We start from the raw sequence: 21954 nt of genomic DNA, 5'->3' as shown, positions 1-21954 counted from the left end.
TGCAGATATTCAAAGCTAAATCCAAAGGCCGAAAAAGGAATTAATATTAATAGGGTATACAGATACCGGATATAAGATATTGGTTAATGACAAAATAGTTGTAAGTCGTCACGTGCAAGATATACCATTTATAGAAATACTGATAACGAAGAAAAATACGAAGGGGAAACGCCAAAAGAAGAAGAAGAAGAAGAAGAAGAAGAAGAAGAAAGAGTTTTGAAAATAAAAGAAAATAAAACTGACGATGATCAATGCAGCAAAACCGAGGAAGTTAAATAAGATACACGCCCCAAGCGTAACATAATGTGTGAAATGTTGTGAAATTTGATGATCATGTCGTATATACAAACTATTGCAATGCTTTGATACCTGAAAACTACCAAGAACCATTGAACTGCGAAGAGTCAAGAAAATGGAAAGCGGCTATGAAACAAGAACTTGATGGTTTAAAAGAAAACGACACATGGGATTTGGTCAACGTTCCAATAAATAAGAAAATAATTGAAGTAAAGTGGATATATAGAATTAAGACAGATGGAGTATACAAAGCGCGCATTGTCGCCAAAGTCGCATTTCCAACAGTTGTACCAAAGCGATGAAGAAGTTTATTCACCGGTTGCAAGAATGAGCACGCTAAAGGTGTTGCTGTCAATTGCATGTGTTAAAAATTTAAAAATAGAACAAATGGATGTTCAAACAGCTTTTTTAAACGGAAATATCAAGTCTGAAGTTTACATCTACCCTCCTGATGGTAGTAATATACAGTCAGATAAGGTTTGTTTACTTAAGAAGGCGCTTTATGGATTGAGAGAAAGTCCACGTGACTGGTATGATTGTTTTCATAATTACATGATAAGCTTGCATTTTAAAAGATCTGATTATGATTACTGTCTGTATACTGGAGAGATAAACGACACAAAAATATATATTATTTTATATGTGGATGATATATTAATCAGTGGTATAAATGAAATGGCTATAGATGAAGTTAAGATCATGCTTAATAAACGATTTCGCATGAAAGACTTGGGACAAATAAAGCAATACTTGGGAATTGAAGTACAACGTAACCAAAGTAAAGAGGAAATATACTTGAATCAAGAAAAATATATTGAAAATCTTAGTCATAAGTACGGAATAATAAATAGTAAAAGGTTCGATACACCTATGGAAATGAATCGAAAAATTGAACCTGCTGATATAGTGGATGAAGAACTGAAATATAGGAATTTAATTGGAGCATTATTGTATATTGCAAATGGTACTCGCCCAGACATTTCATTTGCGGTCAATTACCTAAGTCGATTCCAAAATAGCTATGACAGCACACGTGTTCTAAAATACTTGTATCACACTCGTTCCATAAATCTTGTTTATAACTCAACTACTCAGGAAATAATGGATGCATTTGTTGACGCTGATTGGGCTGCAGACACTACGGACAGAAAATCGACTACAGGGATAATCATACGAGTTTTTGGAAATGTGGTACTATGGAAATCGCAAAAACAAAAAATTGTCTCCAGAGCCTCAACGCATGCTGAATACTACGCTCTTGCTGATTGTGTAGAAGAAATCATTCCAATTAAGGGCATTTTATCTGTTTTTGACGTGAAGAATGACAATCCGGTAAAAATATATGAAGACAATAGTGGAGCGATAGCCTTATCAAAAAATGGAAAATTTTCAAAAAATTCCAAGCATATAGATATAAGTTATAATTTTGTTTATGATTATGAAAAAAAGGGACTAATAAGTGTGACTACGGACGATCAAATTGCAGATATACTGACTAAATCGTTAGGAAAGACAAAATTTTTGTTGTTGTTTTGATAAATTTTAAGTCAAGAAGGCGTGTTAGAAATATGACTTAAAATTCGTTAGTTTCTTTAGTGTTTAGGAGTTTACCGTTTCAGATAAGAGGGGTAGTGTGGTGTGTGTGTATGAAAGAAGCACACGTCGAGGAATGTTCTTTTAGTTTTTAAGTTTTCTTTTCACAATGGAAAATAAGTGTGTTTGTTTTGTAACAAGATTCATTATAATAAATAATATAAACAGTATTTTAACAGTTATTATAAAAAGTTACAGTAAAAAAGTAAGGTCAAGTAGATTTTTTGACAGGTTCACAGATAGAAACTAGTGACCATCGTTGCTATGTTCATTTTAAAAATTATAAATAATTTATCTAATTGGATCTATTCTACATTGTCAAATGGGAATTTGTAGAACGTGTATGATGCATAAAAATCATTTTTTTAGGCATAGAACTTCCACGAGTCGGTCAGGTGGACAGTATTAAAACCAGGTATGTAGACAGTACATGCAGCAACAGTAAAAAATGTCTCCCCGCCGCTGACAGTGTTTACAATATATAGTAAATTACTATTGCACGCAGTACGTTGGTTTAACTTGTTCTTATTATTAAATTTCATTATCATCTAAGTCTGGTATATTTTGATTTTTTACAGAATCAATCATCATCAAATGAAATTTCTGAAATTTCTTTTAAGAACTGATTAAATAAATCATCCTTTCCTTGCTTGGAAGGTTTATAAAACACGTAATGGCTTAAGTACCCAATGAAATTATCTTTTTTGCTGAAAATAGAAAATATAATATTTATTATTTTGTATTATATGTTAGAAAAACATATTAAAAAACGTGTGGAACTGCAAATACTAACCGACAATATTCAGGCAAAAAGTGTTTACTATGCTTCCACGTAGTTTCTGTTTTATTCGTATGAGCGCCTGTTTCTGGATCTTTAAAATGTAAACTATTTACGGTTTACGGTGAGATGTTTATACCCTTAGTTTTTAAAAGCCATTGCATTATATAAAGATATTTGAAAAGCAAAGAACGTGGTTTTCTAAAAACAAACTCAGTTACAGATATTGTTTTAAAATTACCATATATGCTAACATATAATTATGAGCAATGTCGTGATATTATATAACTAACATTAAATAAAAATACTGCGCAGCAATTGTGGAAGGGTAGAGTAGATAGAGACTGATGAATCAACATTTTGTTGTAGAAATAATGGCACAGAGGCCATTTGAAAATTAATCACAGCGTCAATTTTCAAGATCTCATTACTGATGCTTACATGAATTAAATTGAAGACACCACTTTTTTCTAACATATAATACTATCAATATTTTATATTTCCAATAAGAGTAACTTCATTGGATACCTGAGCCATTATGTATTTAGTAAATGTATATATAATAGAAAGATGGTGATTTATTCAATGAGATATTTGCAGAAATAGCAGAAATTTCATTCAATAAATGTTATTGTTAACAAATTAGCATTTTACTAGCTGGCATTTTGAACACATGTGACGACAGTCACTTGTTTCCACCTGTGAACCTATCAGAATATATTTAAAATACTTAGTTACTTTGTAAAAATACCGAATTTCCGCAGATAATGAAATGCATATAAATAATATACTGAATTAGACGAATCGAATTACGTATAACTCATCCCGATCGTTGAACGGGTCGTTTGCTAGGAATATACCAAAAAACGTTCTTGACAAGTCTATAAAATACTTCAGTTCACTTTCATTATTAGATGCGTTGACTTTAATTCTATAAATTATAATGATAAGTTCAAGATTTTACAGAAAGAGTTTATTTGTAATATTAAAGATTTCCTATATAAGGACAAGAAGAATACTTTTACCAATATCTATCCATCTATCTTAATATTCTTCCCACTTTGCCCACTTACTTTAACGAGTCTGAGTAAATCATCAGTACTATCTCTATTTTTATTAATAAAATGAATCTGTGATTCCATATCCAAAGATATAGTAAAAGCTACAAAATTCAGATTATTCAAGTTACTTCTATCACTCATCAAATTTTTTATGAAATTCTATGCTAATTCATGCTCTTTAAAATATTTATAATCTACCGGGACTTCATTAACTTTATGTTTTAATAAATCAATAATCAAAGTATCTATAATTAATATTAAAATCAAATAACAGTGTCAAAATAGTATTAATATTATCTTTTATTAATACTATCAATCTCTGGTATTTAAATTTTATTAAATATTTCAAATCTGTTATCACCTTGTTCAAATAATTTATTACTAGTTTTGATAATATATTTTGGGATGGATTTTTTTAGAATGATAGCAATTCAGTTGTGAATTTTTATGAGGAACAAAGGGTTATTATTATACAATTAACATGTATATAATTCATTAACTTGCCCATTTAGGTGTAACATGTTATGCATAAATAGAGATTTACATACTTGTATAAATACCCACACTAAAATCATGTAAATATCTAAATCATTTTTAAATCTATGATTTGGAAAATTTTAGGAACTTGGAACTTAATTCATCCTTTATCTTACAGTTTTATCGTCAACACGTGGCCAACACGTATGCGGAGAAGGCAAAATCATGAGCCAGATGCTGGTATAACCCAGACCTAACCAAGGCCTAACCGGTGTTATCCTCTAAAATATTGATCGAAACCAGGTTTAATTGACTGCTTCAGTGTGGTACCACATTACTACGTGATTCAAACACGAAAAAAACCCAGGATCTGGCCACAAGTTTGCGAAAAAGGCGAAAGTATAAGCCAGATGCGCGCATATCCCAGACCTAACCCAGACCTAACCGGTGTTATCCTCTAAAATATTGATCGAAACCAGGTTTAATTGACTGCTTCAGTGTGTTACCACATTAGTACGTGATTCAAACACGAAAAAAACCCAGGATCTGGCCAACAAGTATGCGAAGAAGGCAAAATCATGAGCCAGATGCGGGCATAACCCAGACCTAACCCAGACCTAACCGGTGTTATCCTCTAAAATATTGATCGAAACCAGGTTTAATTGAGTGCTTCAGTGTTGTACCACATTACTACGTGATTCAAACACGAAAAAAACCCAGGATCTGGCCAACAAGTATGCGAAAAAGGCGAAAGTATAAGCCAGATGCGCGCATATCCCAGACCTAACCCAGACCTAACCGGTGTTATCCTCTAAAATACTGACCGAATCCAGGTTTAATTGACTGTTACTGTGTGGTACCACATTACTACGTGATTCAAACCAGGAGAAACCCAGGATCTGGCCAACAAGTATGCGAAGAAGGCATAATCATGAGCCAGATGCGGGCATAACCCAGACCTAACCCAGACCTAACCGGTGTTATCCTCTAAAATATTGATCGAAACCAGGTTTAATTGACTGCTTCAGTGTGTTACCACATTACTACGTGATTCAAACACGAAAAAAACCCAGGATCTGGCCAACAAGTATGCGAAAAAGGCGAAAGTATAAGCCAGATGCGCGCATATCCCAGACCTAACCCAGACCTAACCGGTGTTATCCTCTAAAATACTGGCCGAATCCAGGTTTAATTGACTGTTACTGTGTGGTACCACATTACTACGTGATTCAAACCCGAAAAAAACCCAGGATCTGGCCAACAAGTATGCGAAGAAGGCATAATCATGAGCCAGATGCGGGCATAACCCAGACCTGACCCAGACCTAACCGGTGTTATCCTCTAAAATATTGATCGAAATCAGGTTTAATTGACTGCTTCTTTGTGGGCCCACATTACTGCGTGATTCAAACCGGAACAAACCATGGATCTGACCAACATAGTAGTATACAGGGTGTTCGGCCAGCCCTGAGAAACATTTTAATAGGAGATTCTAGAGGCCAAACTAAGACGAAAATCAAGAATACCAATTTGTTGATGGTGGCTTCGTTAAAAAGTTATTAACAATTAAATTCAAAAATTTCAAATCGTTCCGGAAAAATTATTTTCGGCTGCGGAGGTCAATTACAAGCATTTTCAGTGAATAGACATATATTCGAAATTCTACTCAGTTTCGAGAAAAAAATTCGAGTATGTGTTGATATTTTTCGGCGAAAAACAAATTTTTCAAAAATTTTTCTAAAAAAATTATTTTCGGTTGCAGGGGTCAATTACAATCATTTTTGGTCATTACACATACCCCCGAAATCCTACGCACTTTCGAGGAAAAAATTCCTTACCGAAAATCTAATCGGGTGCCTATATTTTTCGATGAAAAAAAAAGATTTCAAATCGTTCTGTGAAAAATTATTTTCAGTTGCGAGGGTCGGTGACAATCATTTTTTATGTATAGACATACCCCCGAAATCTTGCGCATTTTCGAGAAAAAAATTCAGTACGAGCGGAACTTTAAACATTAATAACTTTTTAACAGTGCCTCCATCAACAAATTGGTATTCTTGATTTTCGTCTTATTTTGACCTCTAGAATCCCCCATTAAAATTTTTCCCATGGATGGCCGAACACCCTGTATGTAGGGAACCGTGCAGTTGAAAATTATTAAATCGCGCACGAATTTTTGGCCGTACTGCGAATCGTTCGCTGTCCACGAGCTTGCACGAGCGAAGACGGTTACCGCCGAAAAAGCCGTCAACACGCGGCGAGCGTACGGCCGAACAGCTGATGGGTGAATAACCCAGAAAGCGAGAAAAGACAGCACGGAAGAGAGAAAGATTGAAGAAAAGTACGTAGTAGGTGTGACTGTGTTTAACGAAATAAATACGAGTGTGCCGATTAACGAACAAACACGGTTCCTGATAATCCCATACATACATACGTACAGTGTTGTTCCAAGTGGAGTTTGAAAAAGATGCTAATAAAAATGTTGCATAGTCATAACCACCTGGTTCAGTTACTGCATTCACCCTGTAAAAAACACACACACAAAATAATATTATTTATTATTTTCTTTTCACGTTCTTAACTTTATTTTTATTTTTAGTTTGAGTTTTACATTTCTCCTTCTCTTCGTCTTGCTTTTCTTTCTCCTTTTCCTTTTCATTTTTCTGTTTTTCTTTCTTTTTTCAATAGCTTTTCTTCTTTTAATTTCTCGGCTTGTTTTTTTCTTTTCTAATCGTTCTTCTTTCATTCTTTGTTTTTCTTTTTCCTGGTTATCAATTGCTTCTATTTTTTCAAGCTGAGCCTATTTTCATGTCTTTGATGTAACTTTGATTGCACACACTCTTTCTATATTTCTTTTCTTTTCTTTTCTTTGTTGTTTTTTCAATCTTTTGATAATGTTGATAATGTTTATCCAGAATAGATTCTGAAGAATCTTTGTCTTTACGAGAAAATAAGTAAAGTAACGTTGTAGAATTAATGTAGTTTGATTTCAGTACCATCGGAAACAAAACAATTCCCATTAGAAAAAAGTAAAAGCATCATTGTCATGAAATATTAAAGTTAATTAATGATCAGTATATCATATATTAGTTTCTTCTAGCGAAACGTTGTTAAATTAGTCTTCTACACTGGTATTGGTTTTACTGTTACTATGAACTGCACTGCGTTGAACATCAGCAGTGCTTTCTCTCTGCGAGTTGTGTCTTGTGTTGTGTCTTAGTTGTGTCCCGATTGTATTTTAATATTTTCTATATAGAAAACAAAATTCTTCCCCTCTCAGATCATCTGGAATATGCTCTTGAATGCTATGTAAAACTACCTATATTGCTGTCATTGATGTCAGTTTCATCTGGCGACACGAATTCTAATTTATTTTCTTCTTTCTGAAATACGTTTTGTGTAGTAAATTGTATTTGAGTTAAACGGTCATAAGCCACCACAAGCTTTAAAAGCATTTCCTTCTTCATGGAATTTATATATGGTATGATATATTGGTGCGAAATTCACCTTCGTAATGGGTTTAGTCTACCTACGTACTTTGTCTATGTTCCTGCACTACCCTTCGCCATGCAACTTTTAATCGTCTAAATATTCCTACATCGCATGGCTGGAAAATATGAGTTGCATTAGGTAATAATATACAAAAAAGTAAAATGAGTTTACTCAAAACAAAAATTATGTAAATTGAAATTTATGCAGGACCTGCGACCATCTAATAATACCAGTATAGGAAAGGTGACTCCATTCTCGACCATTTATGGTACATACACACAATATATGTATTAGTGTGGGGATTGAAATGAATTCGGTCAAGGTGTAATTTCATTAATATTGATTTAATATATACAGGGTGTTTGGCCACACCTGGGAAAAATTTTAATGGGAGATTCTAGAAGCCAAAATAAGACGAAAATTAAGAATATCAATTTTTCGACTGAGGTTTCGTTAAAAAGTAGTTATTAATAACATTAAATAAAAAAATTTCAAATCGTTCTGAAAAAATTATTTTTGGTCGCGGAGGTCAGTTAGAATCGTACCCCCGAAATCCTACTCAGTTTCGACAAAAAAAATTCAAGTAAAAAAGAATTTCGAATCGTCTTGGAAGAATTAGTTTTCGTTGCAGGGGTCAGTTACAAGCATTTTTTTTTTTGGTCGACAGCCGGATCGAACGATTTTAATGTTTCAAACAGCAACACAACGCACATTTTAATGGAGAATATGTAGAGATGTTGGAAAAGTTGTTCCTTGACCCCGTAAAGTGAGAAAAATCCCATATAACTGGTCAAATTTTCAAACAGCCCCCGCAACTCCTACTGATATAGTGAATAGTGAATATATTCCAATGAAACGTTTTTTTTCGCGAGTAGAGCTCATGGGTACCTACACAAAGAGTATTATTAAACAACTATTTTACAAACTGAATAAAAATCAGAAAGGAATTTTTAAGAAAAATCGACAGGCAGTGCCTAAATTTTTCGACGAAAGAAAAAGAAAATTTCAAATCGTTCTAAAAAAATTACTTTCGGTTTCGGGGGTCAATTACAATTATTTTCGGTGAATAGACATACCACATACGAAATCCTGCGCATTTTCGAGAAAAAAATTCGAAAGTAAGAGCGGAACTTTAAACGTCAATAACTTTGTTTAGTATCGTATTACTCCATCAACAAATTGGTATTCTTGATTTTCGTTCTACTTTAACCTCTAGAATCTCCCATTACAATTTCTCCCAGGGGATTCTAGAGACCAAAGTAAGACGAAAATCAAGAATACCAATTTGTTAATGGAGGCTTTATTAAAAAGTTGTTAACGTTTAAAGTTCCGCCCGTACTGAATTTCTTTCTCGAAAATGCGCATGATTAGGGGGATATGACGATTCACCCAAAATGGTTGTAAGTAACCCCCGCAACCGAAGATAATTTTTCCAAAACGATTTGAAATTTTTCTTTTCCATCGAACAAATTTCACACATTCTCGAATTTTTATCTCGAAAGTGGGTAAGATTTCGAAGGTATGTGTATTCACCAAAAATGATTGTAATTGACCCCCGCAACCGATAACAATTTTTCCAGAACGATTTGAAATTTTTGAGTTTAATTGTTAATAACTTTTCAACGTAGCCTCTATCAACAAATTGGTATTCTTGATTTTCGTCTGTATTTTCGTATTTTGGCATCTAGAATCCCCCATTAAAATTTTTCCCAGGGGTGGCCGAACACCCTGTACATATGTGTTCCCCGAGCAGGAAAACGACTTTTCGCTAAAATCATGAAAGTAAAAATTCTGTCCAAATGAGGAGTAGGAGTGATTTTCTAAGAGTTTGCTCATGATGCTACACGTAATAGCTACAAATGCACCTCATCGAAAATTTTTATTTAAAAGTATAGATTGAGAAAGTGGCACGTGAGGAACGTACGTAACCTAGATCGATGCACGTGTTTTACTGCACCGGGCACGAACGTACGACGATTTACACACACACACACACACAGTCAATATCGCCGGTTTTTACAAAAGGCAAAGTCTTAAGTAAACATTTAAAGCCTCTGTAAGTTTTATCGCTTTTGCATTCTTGCAACTTAATTTAATTGGTTGTTTTTTGGAAAACAGATAAAACTATAAAAAGAATGAAAAACGGTTTTGACGAGTCCTGTACCTATGTTTAGTTCAGAATTTCGAATTCAGCGGTAAAAGTATGTAAATCTATATTATCCAATACACAGGACATAAAGGTAAGAGGAATGGATATTTTTACCAATACATTCGTATTCTTAAATATCTGAATATTCTTCCTACTTGACCGACTTACTTTATAAATATATTTTTTAGGGACACGTGTCGTTCGGTTGAAGGAAACAGGATATCTATACAGTGTATAGGTATTCACCCTTGGGAAAAATTTTAGACTTTGTTGAAAAGTTATGGAACATTCCTAGTAACGGATCGGGGTGAGTTATACATTATTCGATTCGCCTAATTCAGTACATTATTGATATGCATTTCTATGCATCTGTGGAAATTCGTTATTTTTTTTATAAACTGTTACTGTTATTGTTAGAAATATGACTTAAAATTCGTTAGTTTCTTTAGTGTTTAGGAGTGTGTGTGTGCGCGCGCGCGCGTGTGTGTGTGTGAAAGAAGCACACGTCGAGAAATGTTCTTTTAGTTTTTAAGTTTTCTTTTCACAATGGAAAATAAGTGTGTTTGTTTTGTAACAAGATTCATTATAATAAATAATATAAACAGTATTTTAACATGGTAGCAGAGGTCCGTGGTTTGTTCGTTAACAGTAAAGAAAAGAAATTTAGTTGTGAAAGGAAGATAACCTAAGATAGAAGCATGGCAAGTGAAAAAAAGGACGATTTCATGTTACAAATATTTTATGGAACTGGAAATTCAGGCTAAATTTATTTTTAGAAATGAAAGACTGTAACGAGGTTATTCTACATGATGAAAGACCGGCTGAAATAAGAGTCGAAGATTGGAATAAAAAAGAAATTAAAGCAAAAAGTTACATCGTAAACAGTATTTCAAACATTCAGTTAGAATTAATAATATCAGAAACGACTGCGAAAAATATGATTGCAAAGCTTGACGAAATTTATCTAGTTAAAAACAGTGCAGTAAAGCTATTGTGTAAAAGAAGATTGTTAGAATTAAAAATGAAAGAAGGTGAAAATCCAAGTGACTTCTTTAACGAATTTGAAACGCATATAAATAGGCTCAAAAATACTGGTGAGACTGTGAATGAAGAGGATAAATTGAATTATCTGTTATTAACGTTAACTTCTCACGTATTGTTGATATTATTGATGCACTGCCAACGAAGGAGAAAACAATTGAGTATGTAAAATCTAAATTACTGTTAGAGTATCAAAAGAGAAACGGTAAAAGTAGTAGTGAGTACAGCAGAAATTACACTCGCACGTTTAGTTCAAATTTAACTAAAAATCCTAGAGGTCATAGGTTTCGACACGTACAACGCAATCAGAACAACTATCTCAATTCAAAAGGTAATCAGCATAGCAGTGCAACGACTACTGAAGCGGTATGTTACAAGTGTAATAAGTCAGGGCACATCCAACGTTACTGCCCAGAAAACTTTAATAATTATTACAAAAGGCAACCTTTTCAAACATATACAAAATAGACACGATACAAAAGTGGCTGGAAATTCGAGTCTAGATGACAGTAGAAATTACAATTCATTCAAGGTTGAAGTAATGAAAAGTAGCAAAATAGAAGAAGTAGAAATATTAAATGGCTACTAGATAGTGGTTGCTCAGATCACATAATAAACACAGATGAGTACTTTTATGAATCCAAAAATCTACAAAACCCGGTTGATATTAAAGTTGGTGATGGTTTTAAACTAATATCTGGAAAAATTGGTAATGTAATGATTAACATTAATGATAAGTCGGAGGAAATAAAGATTAAAAGTGTGTATAGTATGTACCAGAAATGAAACAAAACTTACTAAGTGTCTCTTGTATTTGTAAATCAAAACAATTAAAAATAATGTTTGAGAAAGACAATGAATTACAATAAAATTTGTAATTCGAAAGAAAAACTCATTGCTATTGCTGTTAAAAGAAATAAACTCTTTGAATTAAATGGAGAAGTTGCCAGACTTGAGAATAAGAAAACAAGTACGTACACTAGTTCAATGGGAATTTCAAATATAGAAAAATGGCATAGATATATACTTTGTCACACAAATTTTAGAGATTTAAAATATTTGTGTGAAGCTCAGCTGCTAAATGGAACACCGGTGAAACTCGAAAACGAAATTATAAAATGCGAAGTTTGTCCGGAGAATAAAATGACAAATTTGAAATTTAAAAACAAACGTACAAGAGCAAATGATTTGTTACAAATAGTCCATACAGATGTCCATGGTCCAATAACTCAGACAGGTCATAATGGTGAGAAATACTTTGTGTCTTTTATAGATGATTTCAGTAAAATTGCTGTTGTGTATTGCATAAAACAAAAAAGTGATGTTTTTTATTGCTTCATTAGGTATATTAGGAAATTAGTAAAAAATCAAACTGGAAAAAGTATTAAAGAAATTCGATGTGACAATGGAAGAGAATCATATCTTAACAAAAACTTTGATGAATTAGCGAAACGAGAAGGTATTTATTTGAAACCAGGACCAGCATACACACACGAATTGAACGGAGTCGCCGAAAGGCACAACAGAACGATAATGGATCGTGCACGCTGCTTGCTGTCAGAGGCAAATGTCGACAAGTTTTATTGGCCAGAATGTATTTACACGGCTGCCTACATTGGAAATCGCCTATTAGCAAACACAAGAATAAGAAAAACACCATATGAAATATTTTTTAATAAAAGGGCTGATGTTTCAAACTTACACTTATATGGAAGCACTGCTTTTGTACGAATTCCCGAGGCATGCAGATATTCAAAGCCAAATCCAAAGGCCGAAAAAGGAATTAATATTAATAGGGTATACAGATACCGGATATAAGATATTGGTTAATGACAAAATAGTTGTAAGTCGTCACGTGCAAGATATACCATTTATAGAAATACTGATAACGAAGAAAAATACGAAGGGGAAACGCCAAAAGAAGAAGAAGAAGAAGAAGAAGAAGAAGAAGAAAGAGTTTTGAAAATAAAAGAAAATAAAACTGACGATGATCAATGCAGCAAAACCGAGGAAGTTAAATAAGATACACGCCCCAAGCGTAACATAATGTGTGAAATGTTGTGAAATTTGATGATCATGTCGTATATACAAACTATTGCAATGCTTTGATACCTGAAAACTACCAAGAACCATTGAACTGCGAAGAGTCAAGAAAATGGAAAGCGGCTATGAAACAAGAACTTGATGGTTTAAAAGAAAACGACACATGGGATTTGGTCAACGTTCCAATAAATAAGAAAATAATTGAAGTAAAGTGGATATATAGAATTAAGACAGATGGAGTATACAAAGCGCGCATTGTCGCCAAAGTCGCATTTCCAACAGTTGTACCAAAGCGATGAAGAAGTTTATTCACCGGTTGCAAGAATGAGCACGCTAAAGGTGTTGCTGTCAATTGCATGTGTTAAAAATTTAAAAATAGAACAAATGGATGTTCAAACAGCTTTTTTAAACGGAAATATCAAGTCTGAAGTTTACATCTACCCTCCTGATGGTAGTAATATACAGTCAGATAAGGTTTGTTTACTTAAGAAGGCGCTTTATGGATTGAGAGAAAGTCCACGTGACTGGTATGATTGTTTTCATAATTACATGATAAGCTTGCATTTTAAAAGATCTGATTATGATTACTGTCTGTATACTGGAGAGATAAACGACACAAAAATATATATTATTTTATATGTGGATGATATATTAATCAGTGGTATAAATGAAATGGCTATAGATGAAGTTAAGATCATGCTTAATAAACGATTTCGCATGAAAGACTTGGGACAAATAAAGCAATACTTGGGAATTGAAGTACAACGTAACCAAAGTAAAGAGGAAATATACTTGAATCAAGAAAAATATATTGAAAATCTTAGTCATAAGTACGGAATAATAAATAGTAAAAGGTTCGATACACCTATGGAAATGAATCGAAAAATTGAACCTGCTGATATAGTGGATGAAGAACTGAAATATAGGAATTTAATTGGAGCATTATTGTATATTGCAAATGGTACTCGCCCAGACATTTCATTTGCGGTCAATTACCTAAGTCGATTCCAAAATAGCTATGACAGCACACGTGTTTTAAAATACTTGTATCACACTCGTTCCATAAATCTTGTTTATAACTCAACTACTCAGGAAATAATGGATGCATTTGTTGACGCTGATTGGGCTGCAGACACTACGGACAGAAAATCGACTACAGGGATAATCATACGAGTTTTTGGAAATGTGGTACTATGGAAATCGCAAAAACAAAAAATTGTCTCCAGAGCCTCAACGCATGCTGAATACTACGCTCTTGCTGATTGTGTAGAAGAAATCATTCCAATTAAGGGCATTTTATCTGTTTTTGACGTGAAGAATGACAATCCGGTAAAAATATATGAAGACAATAGTGGAGCGATAGCCTTATCAAAAAATGGAAAATTTTCAAAAAATTCCAAGCATATAGATATAAGTTATAATTTTGTTTATGATTATGAAAAAAAGGGACTAATAAGTGTGACTACGGACGATCAAATTGCAGATATACTGACTAAATCGTTAGGAAAGACAAAATTTTTGTTGTTGTTTTGATAAATTTTAAGTCAAGAAGGCGTGTTAGAAATATGACTTAAAATTCGTTAGTTTCTTTAGTGTTTAGGAGTTTACCGTTTCAGATAAGAGGGGTAGTGTGGTGTGTGTGTATGAAAGAAGCACACGTCGAGGAATGTTCTTTTAGTTTTTAAGTTTTCTTTTCACAATGGAAAATAAGTGTGTTTGTTTTGTAACAAGATTCATTATAATAAATAATATAAACAGTATTTTAACAGTTATTATAAAAAGTTACAGTAAAAAAGTAAGGTCAAGTAGATTTTTTGACAGGTTCACAGATAGAAACTAGTGACCATCGTTGCTATGTTCATTTTAAAAATTATAAATAATTTATCTAATTGGATCTATTCTACATTGTCAAATGGGAATTTGTAGAACGTGTATGATGCATAAAAATCATTTTTTTAGGCATAGAACTTCCACGAGTCGGTCAGGTGGACAGTATTAAAACCAGGTATGTAGACAGTACATGCAGCAACAGTAAAAAATGTCTCCCCGCCGCTGACAGTGTTTACAATATATAGTAAATTACTATTGCACGCAGTACGTTGGTTTAACTTGTTCTTATTATTAAATTTCATTATCATCTAAGTCTGGTATATTTTGATTTTTTACAGAATCAATCATCATCAAATGAAATTTCTGAAATTTCTTTTAAGAACTGATTAAATAAATCATCCTTTCCTTGCTTGGAAGGTTTATAAAACACGTAATGGCTTAAGTACCCAATGAAATTATCTTTTTTGCTGAAAATAGAAAATATAATATTTATTATTTTGTATTATATGTTAGAAAAACATATTAAAAAACGTGTGGAACTGCAAATACTAACCGACAATATTCAGGCAAAAAGTGTTTACTATGCTTCCACGTAGTTTCTGTTTTATTCGTATGAGCGCCTGTTTCTGGATCTTTAAAATGTAAACTATTTACGGTTTACGGTGAGATGTTTATACCCTTAGTTTTTAAAAGCCATTGCATTATATAAAGATATTTGAAAAGCAAAGAACGTGGTTTTCTAAAAACAAACTCAGTTACAGATATTGTTTTAAAATTACCATATATGCTAACATATAATTATGAGCAATGTCGTGATATTATATAACTAACATTAAATAAAAATACTGCGCAGCAATTGTGGAAGGGTAGAGTAGATAGAGACTGATGAATCAACATTTTGTTGTAGAAATAATGGCACAGAGGCCATTTGAAAATTAATCACAGCGTCAATTTTCAAGATCTCATTACTGATGCTTACATGAATTAAATTGAAGACACCACTTTTTTCTAACATATAATACTATCAATATTTTATATTTCCAATAAGAGTAACTTCATTGGATACCTGAGCCATTATGTATTTAGTAAATGTATATATAATAGAAAGATGGTGATTTATTCAATGAGATATTTGCAGAAATAGCAGAAATTTCATTCAATAAATGTTATTGTTAACAAATTAGCATTTTACTAGCTGGCATTTTGAACACATGTGACGACAGTCACTTGTTTCCACCTGTGAACCTATCAGAATATATTTAAAATACTTAGTTACTTTGTAAAAATACCGAATTTCCGCAGATAATGAAATGCATATAAATAATATACTGAATTAGACGAATCGAATTACGTATAACTCATCCCGATCGTTGAACGGGTCGTTTGCTAGGAATATACCAAAAAACGTTCTTGACAAGTCTATAAAATACTTCAGTTCACTTTCATTATTAGATGCGTTGACTTTAATTCTATAAATTATAATGATAAGTTCAAGATTTTACAGAAAGAGTTTATTTGTAATATTAAAGATTTCCTATATAAGGACAAGAAGAATACTTTTACCAATATCTATCCATCTATCTTAATATTCTTCCCACTTTGCCCACTTACTTTAACGAGTCTGAGTAAATCATCAGTACTATCTCTATTTTTATTAATAAAATGAATCTGTGATTCCATATCCAAAGATATAGTAAAAGCTACAAAATTCAGATTATTCAAGTTACTTCTATCACTCATCAAATTTTTTATGAAATTCTATGCTAATTCATGCTCTTTAAAATATTTATAATCTACCGGGACTTCATTAACTTTATGTTTTAATAAATCAATAATCAAAGTATCTATAATTAATATTAAAATCAAATAACAGTGTCAAAATAGTATTAATATTATCTTTTATTAATACTATCAATCTCTGGTATTTAAATTTTATTAAATATTTCAAATCTGTTATCACCTTGTTCAAATAATTTATTACTAGTTTTGATAATATATTTTGGGATGGATTTTTTTAGAATGATAGCAATTCAGTTGTGAATTTTTATGAGGAACAAAGGGTTATTATTATACAATTAACATGTATATAATTCATTAACTTGCCCATTTAGGTGTAACATGTTATGCATAAATAGAGATTTACATACTTGTATAAATACCCACACTAAAATCATGTAAATATCTAAATCATTTTTAAATCTATGATTTGGAAAATTTTAGGAACTTGGAACTTAATTCATCCTTTATCTTACAGTTTTATCGTCAACACGTGGCCAACACGTATGCGGAGAAGGCAAAATCATGAGCCAGATGCTGGTATAACCCAGACCTAACCAAGGCCTAACCGGTGTTATCCTCTAAAATATTGATCGAAACCAGGTTTAATTGACTGCTTCAGTGTGGTACCACATTACTACGTGATTCAAACACGAAAAAAACCCAGGATCTGGCCACAAGTTTGCGAAAAAGGCGAAAGTATAAGCCAGATGCGCGCATATCCCAGACCTAACCCAGACCTAACCGGTGTTATCCTCTAAAATATTGATCGAAACCAGGTTTAATTGACTGCTTCAGTGTGTTACCACATTAGTACGTGATTCAAACACGAAAAAAACCCAGGATCTGGCCAACAAGTATGCGAAGAAGGCAAAATCATGAGCCAGATGCGGGCATAACCCAGACCTAACCCAGACCTAACCGGTGTTATCCTCTAAAATATTGATCGAAACCAGGTTTAATTGAGTGCTTCAGTGTTGTACCACATTACTACGTGATTCAAACACGAAAAAAACCCAGGATCTGGCCAACAAGTATGCGAAAAAGGCGAAAGTATAAGCCAGATGCGCGCATATCCCAGACCTAACCCAGACCTAACCGGTGTTATCCTCTAAAATACTGACCGAATCCAGGTTTAATTGACTGTTACTGTGTGGTACCACATTACTACGTGATTCAAACCAGGAGAAACCCAGGATCTGGCCAACAAGTATGCGAAGAAGGCATAATCATGAGCCAGATGCGGGCATAACCCAGACCTAACCCAGACCTAACCGGTGTTATCCTCTAAAATATTGATCGAAACCAGGTTTAATTGACTGCTTCAGTGTGTTACCACATTACTACGTGATTCAAACACGAAAAAAACCCAGGATCTGGCCAACAAGTATGCGAAAAAGGCGAAAGTATAAGCCAGATGCGCGCATATCCCAGACCTAACCCAGACCTAACCGGTGTTATCCTCTAAAATACTGGCCGAATCCAGGTTTAATTGACTGTTACTGTGTGGTACCACATTACTACGTGATTCAAACCCGAAAAAAACCCAGGATCTGGCCAACAAGTATGCGAAGAAGGCATAATCATGAGCCAGATGCGGGCATAACCCAGACCTGACCCAGACCTAACCGGTGTTATCCTCTAAAATATTGATCGAAATCAGGTTTAATTGACTGCTTCTTTGTGGGCCCACATTACTGCGTGATTCAAACCGGAACAAACCATGGATCTGACCAACATAGTAGTATACAGGGTGTTCGGCCAGCCCTGAGAAACATTTTAATAGGAGATTCTAGAGGCCAAACTAAGACGAAAATCAAGAATACCAATTTGTTGATGGTGGCTTCGTTAAAAAGTTATTAACAATTAAATTCAAAAATTTCAAATCGTTCCGGAAAAATTATTTTCGGCTGCGGAGGTCAATTACAAGCATTTTCAGTGAATAGACATATATTCGAAATTCTACTCAGTTTCGAGAAAAAAATTCGAGTATGTGTTGATATTTTTCGGCGAAAAACAAATTTTTCAAAAATTTTTCTAAAAAAATTATTTTCGGTTGCAGGGGTCAATTACAATCATTTTTGGTCATTACACATACCCCCGAAATCCTACGCACTTTCGAGGAAAAAATTCCTTACCGAAAATCTAATCGGGTGCCTATATTTTTCGATGAAAAAAAAAGATTTCAAATCGTTCTGTGAAAAATTATTTTCAGTTGCGAGGGTCGGTGACAATCATTTTTTATGTATAGACATACCCCCGAAATCTTGCGCATTTTCGAGAAAAAAATTCAGTACGAGCGGAACTTTAAACATTAATAACTTTTTAACAGTGCCTCCATCAACAAATTGGTATTCTTGATTTTTTTCAGTGCGATATCACATTACTACGTGACTCAAACCAGGGAAAACCAAGGATCTGGCCAACAAGTATGCGGAAAAGTCATAATTGAGAGCCAGATGCGGGCATAACCCAGACCTAACCGGTGTTATCCTCTAAAATATTGATCGAAACCTCGTTTAATTGTCTGTTTCAGTGTGGTACCACATTACTACGTGATTCAAACCAGAAAAAAAACCCAGGATCTGGCCAACAAGCATGCGAAGAAGGCATAATCATGTGCCAGATGCGGGCATAACCCAGACCTAACCCAGACCTAACCGGTGTTATCCTATAAAATGTGGATCGAATCCAGGTTTAATTGACTGTTTCAATGTAGTACCACATTACTGCGTGTTTCAAACAGGAAAAAACCCAGGATCTATCCAACAAGCATGCGAACAAGGCAAAATCATGTACCAGATGCGGGCATAATCCAGACCTAACCGGTTTTATCCTCTAAAATATTGATCGAAACATCGTTTAATTCTCTGTTTCAGTGTGGTACCACATTACTGCGTGATTCAAACAGGAAAAAACCCAGGATCTGTCCAACAAGTATGCGAAAAAGGCAAAATCATGAGCCAGATTTTCGTATTTTGGCATCTAGAATCCCCCATTAAAATTTTTCCCAGGGGTGGCCGAACACCCTGTACATATGTGTTCCCCGAGCAGGAAAACGACTTTTCGCTAAAATCATGAAAGTAAAAATTCCGTTCAAATGAGGAGTAGGAGTGATTTTCTAAGAGTTTGCTCATGATGCTACACGTAATAGCTAGAAATGCACCTCATCGAATATTTTTATGTAAAAGTATAGATCGAGAAAGTGGCACGCGTGGAACGTACGTAATCTAGATCGATGCACGTGTTTTACCGCACCGGGCACGAACGTACGACGATTTACACTCACACAGTCGATATCGCCGGTTTTTACAAAAGGTAAGTCTTAAGTAATCATTTTGTTTTATAATTTTCTATTAAATCCTCTGTAAGTTTTATCTCTCATGCTTAAAAAGTCTTTATGCAGTTTTATCGCTTATGCATTCTGCAACTTAATTTAATTGGTTGTTTTTTGTAAAACAGATAATACTATAAGAAGAATAAAAAACGTTTTTGACGAGTCCTGTACTTTAGTTCAGAATTTCGAATTCAGCGGTAAAAGTATGTAAATCTATATTATCCAATACACAGGACATAAAGGTAAGAGGAATGGATATTTTCACCAATATATTCATATTCTTAAATATCTGAATATTCTTCCTACTTGACCGACTTATTTTATAAATATATTTTTTAGGGACACATGTCGTTCGGTTGAAGGAAACAGGATATCTATACAGTGTATAGGTACTCACCCTTGGGAAAAATTTTAGACTTTGTTGAAAAGTTATGGAACATTCCTAGCAAACGGCCCGTTCACGGATCGGGGTCAGTTATACATTATTCGATTCGCCTAATTCAGTACATTATTGATATGCATTTCATTATCTGTGGAAATTCGTTATTTTTTTATAAACTGTTACTGTTATTATAAAAAGTTACAGTAAAAAAGTAAGGTTAAGTACATTTTTTGACAGGTTCACAGATAGAAACAAGTGACCATCGTTGCTATGTTCATTTTAAAAATTATAAATAATTTATCTAATTGGATCTATTCTACATTGTCAAATGGGAATTTGTAGAACGTGTATGATGCATAAAAATCATTTTTTTAGGCATAGACCTTCCACGAGTCGGTCAGGTGGACAGTATTAAAACCCACCCCTATAACCTAGCACTACTCAGACAGTACTCATAGGTATGTAGACAGTACATGCAGCAACAGTAAAAAATGCCTCCCCGCCTCTGACAGTGTTTACAATATATAGTAAATTACTATTGTACGCGGTACGTTGGTTTAACTTGTTTTTATTATTAAATTTCATTATCATCTAAGTCTGGTATATTTTGATTTTTTACAGAATCAATCATCAAATGAAATTTCTGAAATTTCTTTTAAGAACTGATTAAATAAATCATCCTTTCCTTGCTTGAAAGGTTTATAAAACACGTAATGGCTTAAGTACCCAATGAAATTATCTTTTTTGCTGAAAATAGAAAATATAATATTTATTATTTTGTATTATATGTTAGAAAAACATATTAAAAAACGTGTGGAACTGCAAATACTAACCGACAATATTCAGGCAAAAAGTGTTTACTATGCTTCCACGTAGTTTCTATTTTATTCGTATGAGCGTCTGTTTCTGGATCTTTAAAATGTAAACTATTTACGGTTTACGGTGAGATGTTTATACCCTTAGTTTTTAAAAGCCATTGCATTATATAAAGATATTTGAAAAGCAAAGAACGTGGTTTTCTAAAAACAAACTCAGCTACAGATATTGTTTTAAAATTACCATATATGCTAACATATAATTATGAGCAATGTCGTGATATTATATAACTAACATTAAATAAAAATACTGCGCAGCAATTGGAAGGGTAGAGTAGAGTAGAGTAGATAGAGACTGATGAATCAACATTTTGTTGTAGAAATAATGGCACAGAGGCCATTTGAAAATTAATCACAGCGTCAATTTTCATGATCTCATTACTGATGCTTACATGAATTAAATTGAAGAAACCACTTGCAGGCATGCCACACATTTTTTAATCTTTTTTCTAACATATAATACTATCAATATTTTATATTTTCAATAAGAGTAACTTCATTGGATACCTGAGCCATTATGTATTTAGTAAATGTATGTATGTAATAGGAAGATGGTGATTTATTCAATGAGATATTTGCAGAAATAGCAGAAATTTCATTCAATAAATGTTATTGTTAACAAATTAGCATTTTACTAGCTGGCATTTTGAACACAGGTAACGACAGTCGCTTGTTTCCACCTGTGAACCTATCAGAATATATTTAAAATACTTACTTACTTTGTAAAAATACCGAATTTCCGCAGATAATGAAATGCATATAAATAATATACTGAATTAGACGAATACGAATTACGTATAACCCATCCCGATCGTTGAACGGG

General features: G+C 33.4%; 1 protein-coding gene across 1 annotated transcript; it reads left to right on the top strand.

The window, feature by feature from the left end:
* Positions 1-10353: 10353 nt before the first annotated feature.
* On the top strand, positions 10354-12564 carry LOC143349970 (uncharacterized). Its single transcript, XM_076781661.1, has 2 exons — positions 10354-12134; positions 12232-12564. Exons 1-2 carry the CDS (start codon positions 11744-11746, stop codon positions 12246-12248), a joined length of 408 nt encoding a protein of 135 aa, XP_076637776.1. The 5' UTR covers positions 10354-11743; the 3' UTR covers positions 12249-12564.
* The last annotated feature ends 9390 nt before the right edge of the window (positions 12565-21954 follow it).

This window comes from Colletes latitarsis, chromosome 14 (genome assembly GCF_051014445.1).
Source record: "Colletes latitarsis isolate SP2378_abdomen chromosome 14, iyColLati1, whole genome shotgun sequence".
Lineage (NCBI taxonomy): Eukaryota > Metazoa > Arthropoda > Insecta > Hymenoptera > Colletidae > Colletes > Colletes latitarsis.
This window is presented reverse-complemented; position numbering and strand designations above follow the sequence as displayed.

What these genes read in the sequence shown, in the direction of transcription:
- LOC143349970 (XM_076781661.1), top strand. Translation starts at nt 11,744, where the DNA reads ATGAATTACAATAAAATTTGTAATTCGAAAGAAAAACTCATTGCTATT.